The sequence below is a fragment of the Zingiber officinale genome, chromosome 3B (genome assembly GCF_018446385.1).
Source record: "Zingiber officinale cultivar Zhangliang chromosome 3B, Zo_v1.1, whole genome shotgun sequence".
NCBI classification, from domain to species: domain Eukaryota; kingdom Viridiplantae; phylum Streptophyta; class Magnoliopsida; order Zingiberales; family Zingiberaceae; genus Zingiber; species Zingiber officinale.
In genome coordinates this window covers 27,775,537-27,786,529 of record NC_055991.1, presented here as the reverse complement: position 1 = coordinate 27,786,529, position 10,993 = coordinate 27,775,537, and the positions used below count along the sequence as shown (strand labels likewise).

Genomic DNA, 10,993 nt, shown 5'->3' with positions numbered 1-10,993 from the left:
TTTTAAAAATAAAAAATAAATTATTATTTTTCTAGGATTTTATCAAAATAAATACCCTAATATATAGGAAATGTCAAAAGGTGTTTAATTAACCCAATTACACCACTATCTTTATTTTAATGAAAAATGTCAACAATTTCTCAAAATTTATATAAGTCAATTTAATAAACTGTTTTAAACAATAAAAGAAGTATTTATTATAGTGGATTGCATACAATGTAGCATTTGAAATAATATTAAGGCAAGGAAATGACTAGACCCACGTCCATCTAACATCCCCTATTGCTAAAGTAAACTGACTCAAAAAAAAAATCTATGAATACTGGACGAAGCAAGTGCATTAATAAGGTTCGGCAAGAAAAGCAAAGGCCAAAAGACGAGAATTTCTAGAAATGCAAAACAATGTTGTAATGAGCCAATTTGCAGTGTCTAATGCACACTCAAAGCACAAAATGGAGCTGGATGGCTGATAAATATGTTTGGCGACGTAAATCAAGAAAAAATTCCAGCATGAAAAACGATGAAACTTGCATAGTGACATTATTTTCCTGCCAGCCCACAACTTGTACTATCTCATTGTCTTTTACTCTCTTTTTTCGTTTTTTTTTCCTTCACTTCCTTCGATTAGAATAGCAAGACTGAGGCATTAGATAGGGCAGGGAGGGACTTCAAGGGTCGAGCCAGCCTGAATCTGCCCCCAACCAATCAGACGCCAATGTTTCTCAACTCGCCGACTAAGCGCAACCTTTTCGCCTTTGCTGGTGCACACAGGAGCAGTGAGTTGCAGCTTAGCCAAATCATTCTTCACTGCAACAACCCGAGCCCCAGTCGACATGGAACCTATGTTGAGCATCAGGATCTCACTCTTGGCCAGCTTGGAGACTTTCCCTTGTCTCTCAGTTCCTTTTGTCCGGACACCCAACAGCCTACGGAGAAGAAAGAAGTTCACCTGCAAGATAAAGTCAAAACATTTGACATCCAGAAGTCACCTACACAACCATTTATGCCCGCTGCTATTCCATCTTTTAATACTAACAAAGGCCAATACCTATTAAATTAAGGCAATTATGTCCTATTCAACATTTCTCAATGTCTCCCTAGTCTTATTCCCCAAAAAACTCCCCACCATTTTATTCAGTGATATTTTCATCAATAGAAAACTAATTCAAAGGTCATATTCGAGCTAAAGACTACCACAAAATAAAAATGAAACTGGTTCTCAAAATATTTGCATTCAAACGAAGAACTATCTGTAGCAAATTTAGCATTGCTTATTTCATTAATAGTGGCATTCATAGTTGGTCACTGTGAACTACTTTTTCCATTTTAATTTGCTCAATCCTTGTATCATTGTCAATATAATTCTTTAGAATCACCCAATATGGCCATTTTCAAATTATCAAAGTTGAGCTTCTTTGGAAACGACACAAGAATGTCATCTTGAATTTGCCATCTGGGGTTAGCATACAAATTGGCCAAATTTCATAAGTAGATAATGGTCCCAAAGGATGTGCATCTTCTTTGCTACACCTACACAGCCCAATCTTAATGAACTCACAACTAATGGTTACTAATTTATAAATTGTTTAATGCCAAACTAAGTTCTAAATTGAACTGAGAGAATTTAAACTAATTATACTTTGCATAAGTTGCTAGGACTCTAGAGAAAATCAATGGAAGACTACTAAGTATCAAAAGCAAATATAAGTTGCTTCAACAATTGAAGAAACAACCAGGCAATTAAAAGGACTATTAAAGTATCAACAGCACAGTACGAATGTAACCTACCTCAAGCTCTACAAAAACATCAGGCAGTGAACCCACTTCACCAAGCACCTGGCCAACCAATCTATCAGCACGAGTCAATGTAGGGTCCATTGTTGTACCCACACCAATGAGTCCACCAGGTACAGCAAATTGTAGCTCATTTTGTTCAGCATACAGGGAAACAATCCTTGAGTAGATAGGGGTGCACTTTATATTCCCACTCTCATCTTTGATAACAATACCAGGCCGGACTTCAATAAATTGGTTCACTTTCAAAACACCCTGTATAAACCATTACCAATGATGTTATAAAAAAAATAGAGAATGTATAAAGTACTTGCAAATAGTATAAGAAATGAGGAAAAACTCATAGAGACACATTTAAGATATTACAGACATATACACAATTAGATGCTCTAGTTATACGATCTGAAACTATGACCAATACATAAATTAAAAGAGAAAGAGAAAGATAAAGATAAAAAAAAACTTAGTTAACAATGATAAACTAAAATAAAATTTATTTAAATATAAATGATGATATAGTAAGAGATAGAGTCTAATGGTGTAGGAGGATCCATACCCTAGAACCCACTTAGTGGGATAAGGCTTTGTTGTTGTTGTTGTTGTTGTTTTTGTATAGAATACTTACAAATATCATTCAACTTGCATTAAAATGATGAAAGATATGTTACATACCCTTAGGATGCTTCCACCGGCAACACCACCTTTTATCTCATCAACCTCTGAGCCAGGCTTATTCACGTCAAATGAACGAATAACAATCATATTAGGAGGGGAAGTAAAATTCCTTTCAGGAATGGGAATTTTCTTAACTAGATACTCGCAGACAACGTCGATATTATATTTTAATTGAGCGGATATTGGCACAACTGGAGCCCCATCAGCTATAGTCCCCTGCCATTTTTTCATATTCTAACTCTGTTGTCAACTATATCTGAGATTGGAAATGGGAAAAAATTTAGCTTTTTTGTTAAAGGTTGACCTGAATGAACTTCTGGATTGCCTCATGTTGATTGATGGCAGCACTTTCCTGAATAAGATCAATCTTATTTTGTAGAATAATTATATGTTGAAGTCGCATGATTTCAACAGCAGCAAGATGCTCAGATGTTTGGGGCTGTGGGCAACTTTCATTGCCAGCTATAAGAAGCAAAGCTCCATCCATGATTGCAGCACCATTAAGCATGGTAGCCATAAGAATATCGTGGCCCTATCAAGAAAATGCAAACGATTCCAGAATCAAAAAGAAAATTCTCAAACTTTTGCTTTAGTTCGCAGAGAGGAAAGTAACTGACTGGACAATCAACAAAGGAAACATGTCTTAGAAGTTTCATCCTTGTGTTCTCAAATCCAGCAACGTCGCACAGAGGACTGTCTTCTTTCCCACTTCCGTAAGCCCTGCATAAGCATATGGCATCAACAATTCAAGACATAAGAAAATAACATTTTTTAAAAATGCCACTTTGGTCGCTCTGAAACATACTTGTAGCACATTGGCCGAGGGCATCTCTCATCTTCACATTTATAAATCTTTGCATTGGCATATCCAAGCTTGATAGTAATATTACGCTCCAATTCATTCTTGAATCGAACAGTCTAGAAACATCAAGCCAATCATTAGATATATTTTGTGTTCGATCTATTCTAATTAAAACAATTTAGTACAATTAGTATTTCAAAATATATTCTAATAGCAGATTGTCAATCAAAAAGAGATTGTATTGACAATATGTCTCATGTATTCTGGTAGCTAATATGAGTATTCGTATCTTTTTTCTATTGATAGCAAATTTTCTCAGTGCTGTCCCAAGATTCTGAGTATTCCCAACTTTTAACATAATTAAACTTGGGTATAGACACACTCTTGTCGTTTCTAACATGAATAACAACAATATGCTGTTAGCATTTGTAGATTCAGATTCTATATCAAGACATCCTGGACCTCTGAGTCAACATAAAGGCAGCAAGAAAATTAAAAAAAAAAAACATTGTTGCAGCATTTATGTGAAAATTGATGATTAGATACAATAAATGCAGGGGGGAAACTTAAAATGTCAACAGATAAACAGAAAAGCTTCCTAGTAACCATTTGGATAAAAAGATGTCCTGTTACTGAAAACAAGAATAAAAAAGCCATTAAGTTCATAACATTGTTGTGAAATTATCTAAGTCGCATCAAACACAAACATTGAAACAGACATGAACAGCAATCTTGATTCTTGACAACTGTAGAAACTATGCAAAAGTATCTACCAATATGTTAACTGATTCAAACTAAAGAACTACCTGTACACCAGATATAGCTTTCACCACAGTCGACTTTCCATGAGCCACATGACCAATGGTACCTAACATAAGTTCAATAGAAAAATGCAAATTAGCATTTAAACAAAAGAAATAACAGGATAACAAGAAAAAGAATGAATTATGTTCCTATTGTGTACTTTAGAAATAAAGAACTTTAAAAAAAAACTTCTTGTGAATCGAACTATGTTTATGTATTTGGTTTGACAGAGCTAAGATTTCTATTTGCTGGTGCAGCTTCTAAGTTTGAGAGTGAGAATTTCTGTGAACTAGAGAGAAGATTTTTTTTTTCTTCAGGTCAACTAAATCCTGAGATTTATAGGGGAAAAAAACAACAGTAAGCTGTCATTGTCTGAACTATTGGGTGTCAGTTATGGATCTTATCCTATAATTGATAAATACAGTTAAGATTCATGATCGTAAAGTTTAGACACGTTTTACACTGATCATCAATGCCTAACGACAGGCAATATTAAAGTTAAAGAGTAAAAAACATCAATGATAAATTTCAACACTGTCAATTATCTTTAGAATGTGAAATGGTAACAAAATAATGTATTAGGAAAAATTTTAGACATAAAAACTCTGTAGTAGGTACAAACTTTCTTATTTGCTTCCCAGTTGGAAAGATCTAAAGTTGTTACAAGGGTTGAAAGATAGGAGAGGGAAAGGGTCACAAATTTGTACATGAATCATGGATCAGTTTTGTACACTCCTATGTTGCTTTCCATTCTGCTTTCTAGTTATCTATCCAAGTACATTGGGCCTAAAGTCAGTCAAAACTCACCCATGTGAACTTTAAATTACCCAGTGCAGCATCAAACAGAAGGTAAAAATTTTAATGCATCCCTCATCCGCCCAAGGAGAATATTCTCCAACAAAAACTTTCCAACGATAAGAACTATATATTAAGTACAATTATAGTAGCTATTCAAGGGTTTAATATAAATGACGTTAATTTTTTTTTTTAAATTACTTAAAACATAAATAGCAAGAGCGACAAGCTAGCGTCTCCACATGTGTCTAATTTAAAATCAATATGAGATTTTGTGGAAATACAATAGGAAACACACTCTGCATTTGGAATTCTTAAGATAAAGTATAAAACAGACAAAGCCCTCACCTATGTTAATGGTAGCTTGACGCGAGATAACTTCTGGCGACAATGGATGAAGCTTTGTAACATCAAGTTTACTCAAGTCCTGCTCCATCAATCCTTTTCGAGACATTTTCGAAGCGAACGATGAACCAGTACTCTCTGAGAACAACAAAGCGAAATTTACAGGCATAAAACATGCGTTTACTCAAGCACTACTACTCTCACATAACAAACAAGAAGCAAAGTTAGTTCTTTTCCCCTTGTTTCGATGTTTTCCTCAACGTCGATTACGAAATCGCATAAAAAAGAGGCAACCAACGGTTGATGAGGGAAACCTTGTCAGAAGAAAGAGCCGACGGATTTCCGGAGACCGGTGACGAGGCGGGGAAGCTACGGCGGCTACCGACGGGTTGGAGAACGTTGAGGCGGGGGCGATGCGACGGGAGGAATGGGGGATTAGGGCAGATTTCCAGATCTAATATATTCGTATCGTTTTGTGGTTGGATCAAGCCAAGTTCGCGACTCGTGGTGGAGTCAAACGAATCCCACAAATATGGTCAAACCGTCGCGGAGGTGTTTACTTGAGCAAAAGGGGGAGAGGAGCGTGGATGGAGTAAGGAAAGGGAAATTGTAGAGTATTGGATGAGGTACTATCATATACCAAGACGTCATTCTTTATGTTTGTTAATTATTAAAATTTACTGATAACTCTAATGTAAGTATCTAGATAAATTTTGATATGATAAATTGAATTAAGTTACGTCTTATTATATTTAATCATTATATTTATGTGTACATGAACTTAAGAATATAGAAAATCATAACTAGCGAGAAGGATAGTACAGGAAACGAGTCAACGGACTCAGTGCATCAGAATGACGAGATGATGTGGAAGAGCACACCAACGGACGAAAAGGATTCCCACGGTGCTTCAGAGAGACGAAAAATCGAAGCGAAAGTCTGCTCGAGGAAAGAAGGTCGGAGTTGGGTTTAAGTGAGCTCAACTATGGATAGTCAGAGAATTACCCAAGCAACCGGAGTGGAAGTTGAATAAGTCAACGGGTTGTTGACTTATCCGGGCATCTTGACCATGTCCAGGCGCTCGGACCCCCTGGCACAGCAAGGGTGCCCATTGTTGCGACGATGATGTCGAAGTCCACGTCAGTAATAATCCGAGCGCTCGGACCGATCCAGGTGCCCAGGCAAGGATAAATCTTTATCCTCATAATGTTGTTTCGTTACAAGCAGATAAGATGCACTGCTGGGGGCGTATGGATCGGGTCCAAGCGCACGAAGATGTCACGTCAACAAAACGACTAGTTCGACCAGCATGTTATATAAATTCTGTCTTTTTATTCATGCTTCAAATTTTTGTAAGCGGCTTTTCCGCCTACATCGAAGGGGAATTTTAGTGAGTTTATACTGTTTTGGATTAGCAACCTTCTCAGTTGCAAACCAAGTAATTCCTTGTATCTCTTACCTTTTATGTCTTTTACTTTGTTTATCTAATGTGTGTTTGTTAGTACTGGAAGCACCAGCTAATCAAACTTGTATTTTGATAATTGGCAAAGGTTCAAAGTTAAGCCGTATTATGATCTAACAAGTTTAACTGAGTGTGCAGGAAAGTCTTAAGTGATCTTAGGCAAGGTGAAAGTCCTAGTGGAGGCTAGGCAGAGAAGTCCTAGTAGACACTAGGCAGGTGGAAAGTCATGGTTACAACTAGACAATGAAGTCCTGGTCCGTGAGATTGGGCAAAGTCTTGACAAGTCGAGGACGTCGGGCAAAATCCTAGGGTTGAGAATACTAGGTGGAAGTTCTGGGGGTCACAGACACCAGACGAAAGATTGGATGGATCGAGGTTCGGACGTCTACCAAAAAATCCTAAGGTCTCGGATGTTGAGCAAAAGTACAAACGGTATGGAGGACCGGTTTGGAAAAAAAAAGTAATCTCTCTTAAGAGGAGTAGTTGAGAACATGTTCCTCGAAGAGGAAATAGTCGGTGTCGGTCCTACCTAGAGTTTCAGCGAAACACAAAGTCAAGACCCAAGACCGGACAGTTTGGAGACTATCAAAATTATTCTACTTTATATATTATTTGTGCTTATACTAACCTTATGTTGCAGAAAGTTGATGGCTGGAAAAGAGGAGTCCAGGCACCTGGAGCATATCTAGGCGTCCAAACGTCTGAGCACCCGAAGTTGCTCCAGGCACCCGGGCCAGCAACAAAGAGGGACCGCCCGGGTGACTACTGAGGGTACATGGACTATCCGGATGCCCAGGCGGGTCCAGGCTCTCGAATCGACAAAAGTTCATCTTCTTTCTGTCGTGGCATGCTACGATTGGCCGACCCACATCACCAATCCAAGCACCCAGACTGGTCCAGGCGCCCGGGCCGGTCCGAGCGCTCAGAGATGGATGAAAATTTCCAAATAGAGTTTTGGCGAAAGCACGCCATGTCAACCCGGTGGGGGCACCCGGGGAGGTTCTTGTTGGACCACTGCGGGCGGCTAGAAGGGGAGTTGAATAACCTACAAAAATAAAAGCACAACCCTTCCTCCGAACTTTCAACAGAACATTTGCATAAAATGGAAAAGCAATAAATTAAAACAGAAAAGAAAGAGGCACCAGATGTTTACTTGGTTACAACCGGAGAGGTTGTTAATCCAAGGAAGATGTCGCACTAGGATATCTCCTTCAGGCGGAGAAGCCTCTTACAGCAATGAAAGCACAAAAAGAAAGAAGCTAATCAAGAGATTGAGCGTACAAATGTTGGAATTACAATTTCTGAGTTGATGAAGAGCTTTTGAACCAAGGATATATTTATAGCTTTGGTTGGGGCGGCCCGAAGGGGTTCCGGGAGCCCTGGGGGGATAAAATTTTATCCCCCAACATTCAGATTGTGATTGACGTGATCTGGTCAAAAAGTCAACTCAGGCGCCCAGAAGGGTTCCGGGCGCCCCGGAGGGGTCCAAGCGCCACAGACAGTTCCGGGCGCCCTGGACAGTTTCGGGCGCCTCGGCTGGGAAAGTCAACCCCGTTGACTTTTTTCAGCCGGGGTCATCTGCTCCGACTTCGTTCGCCTTAAACCGAGTCTTCCGTTCGCTTGGGTGATCTCTGCCATCCGGAATATGACTCACTCGAACCCAACTTCCGGTCTTCTCGAGCAAGCTTCCGCTCCGGCTTCTCGTCCCTCGGAATCGCCGCATGCTTCATTCTCGTCTGCCAGGGTACTTATCCGCAGTCTTCGTCCCTCGGTCGCACCCCGTGCCGACCTTCTCGCTAGCTGTGTCTCTTGTTCCTCGAGCAATCTTCCGCTCTGGCTTCTGTCCCTCAGAACCACCGCACACTTCTTTCTCGTCCGCCGATGTACTCTTCCACAGCGCCTCATCCCTCGGACGCACCGCGTGTCATCCTTCTCACTAGTTGCGTCTTCCACTCGACTACCTGTGCTCCTAAGCTCCTGCACACTTAGACACAAGGTTACTCCCCTCCAGTGACTTACCTTAACTTACCTGCCAGACGTCCGGTCAACCCTTTGACCCATCTGGACTTCGTGTCAGGCATCCAATCAGCCCTTGGACCCGTCTAGACTTTGTGCTAGCTATCCAGTCAGCCCGTCGACCTAGCTGGGCTTCGTGGCAGACATCCGGTCACCCCGTCAACCTATCTGAATTTCGTGCCAGCTATCCGGTCAGCCCGTCAATTTAGCTGGGCTTCTTTTGCACACTTGGTCAAAGCATTAGATCACAATAAAACTAACTTAACTTACTTTGTCATTCATCAAAACCTGAGTTAGATCGTTAGTGCTAACCGCACCAACACTAGCTTATTACAAATTGAGTATGGAATGAGGCTAACACTTGCCCCCAAATCATAAAAACCTTTTTCTATAAATTCTGATCCTATAGTGCAAGGAATATAAAAGCTTTCTGGGTCTTGGAGCTTCGGGGAAGTGTTCTTTTCAAATAAAGCACTACATTCTTCAATAAGAGCTACGGTCTTGATCTCTCCTTTTCTTCTTTTGTTGGACATAATATCCTTCAGAAATTTGGCAAACTTTGGCATTTGTTGAATGACATCCATTAGAGGGACCTCAACACAAATATCTTTAACTTTATCAAGAAATCTGCTAAATTCTTCATCCTTCTTCAACATGATTAATCTTTGAGGAAAAGGGATTACTTGACTTTGAGGATAGCGTGAAAGAGTCTTTTCAACCTTCTTGGTATTCTCCTCATCATCTTGAATCTCAACTGGTTCAAGTGTTGGAGGAGAGAACTCTTCTTGAATTTTCATCCCTTTTGGAGCAGTCACTTGAGGATCCCCCAAGGTCCGTCCACTACTAAGCTCAATTCTGTTGCAGTGTTCCATTGGATTTACATCAGATTTTTCAGGAAATTGTCTTGATGCTCTTGAAGATGAAGAAGTTATCTGGGCAATTTGGCTATCTTGCATTTTCTGGTGTTTCTCTGAATTATCCATTATCTGATTTAACAACTTGATTTCTTGCTTAAATTCGTTTTGACCAGAAATGACTTCTTCAAGCATTTTCTCCAATTTAGAAAATTGATAGTCTTGAGAAGGTTATTGTTGTTGAAAGTTTTGTTGCCCAGGCTGGTAGCTCAATCTAGCCCCCGTGGATGGTCCTTGATCTTGATTATTACGATAAGAGAAGTTTGGATGATTTTTCCGACCATAGTTGTATGCGTTGGAGTATGGATTGTTTTGTTTCTGATTGTAACTCATGATTGCATCACACTGCTCAAGTTGATTGATATGTGCAGAAATGATTCCCAATGGGCATGAGTCTTGAGCATGATCTGTGCTTCCACATGTTTCACAAACACATACTATAGCGTTGACCGTGCTAGAATTTGTTCCCATTTTTTCCAGCTTTTTAGTAAGAGCATTTAGTTTTGAAGACATTAAAGTAATTGCATCTACATCAAATTTTCCTGGTGCTTTAACTGGGTTTGGATAAGAATAGCCTCCACTTTTTTTTGTTGCCCATTGATGATGGTTTTGTGCTACACTTTCAATAAGACTCTCGGCTTCATCTAGGCTTTTGTTCATAAGTGCCCCTCCAACTGCAGAATCTAGAGACACCTTTGTATGATAGTTGATGTCGTTATAAAACGTATGTAGAACTAGCCATTTTTCCAATCCATGATGTGGGCATTGTCTGAGCATATTGTTATATCTATTTCATGCTTCAAATAATGATTCAGAGTCTGACTGTCTGAAGCTTGCTATTAAATTTCTCATATGAGCAATTTTGCTTAGAGGATAGAATTTGTCCAGAAATTGTTGCTCAAATTGTTCCCAAGTGGATATACTATTTGTAGGCAAAGAATTTAGCCACTGTTTGGCTCTGTCTCTCAAAAAAACCCAAATAATAATAATTGCACTACTTCTGCTAGAACACCATTCATTTTCATCGTACCACAGATTTCATAGAAAACTTCAAGATGTTGATTATGATCTATTGGGACCGGAAAGTAGCTAGAAGGGGGGGGTGAATAGCTCTTCGCGTGCTAGGTGCTCGTCGTTGCTTGTTGCTTCAGAGATATGCAGCGGAAATACAAGAAACAAAAATACACAACGCTAACAAGAATGGTTTACTTGGTATCCACCTCATAAGAGGTGACTAGTCCAAGGATCCACACCTACTCACGCACCCTCCACTAATAAAACACTCCTTTATGGTTACTACCAAAGGCGGAGAAGCCCTACAAGACTCTCAATACAAGAAGAAAGGGAAAGATAATGAAAATACAAGCACAAGCTTACAATGAGTAC

The 10,993-nt window shown here is 39.5% G+C and overlaps 1 protein-coding gene and 1 non-coding gene across 2 annotated transcripts; one reads left to right on the top strand and one right to left on the bottom strand.

The window, feature by feature from the left end:
- Positions 1 to 383: 383 nt before the first annotated feature.
- On the bottom strand, positions 384 to 5,685 carry LOC122056266 (eukaryotic translation initiation factor 2 subunit gamma-like). The gene is made up of 9 exons (XM_042618140.1): positions 5,530 to 5,685; positions 5,219 to 5,353; positions 4,078 to 4,139; positions 3,275 to 3,387; positions 3,087 to 3,189; positions 2,774 to 3,001; positions 2,467 to 2,685; positions 1,789 to 2,049; positions 384 to 949 (listed from the first exon to the last, which is right to left on the bottom strand). Exons 2-9 carry the CDS (start codon positions 5,322 to 5,324, stop codon positions 647 to 649), a joined length of 1,395 nt encoding a protein of 464 aa, XP_042474074.1. The 5' UTR covers positions 5,325 to 5,353; positions 5,530 to 5,685; the 3' UTR covers positions 384 to 646.
- A 4,670-nt stretch (positions 5,686 to 10,355) lies between these two features.
- Positions 10,356 to 10,462, top strand: LOC121968911. Its single transcript, XR_006108427.1, has one exon. It is a non-coding gene; the product is annotated as a small nucleolar RNA R71 (small nucleolar RNA).
- Positions 10,463 to 10,993: the final 531 nt, after the last annotated feature.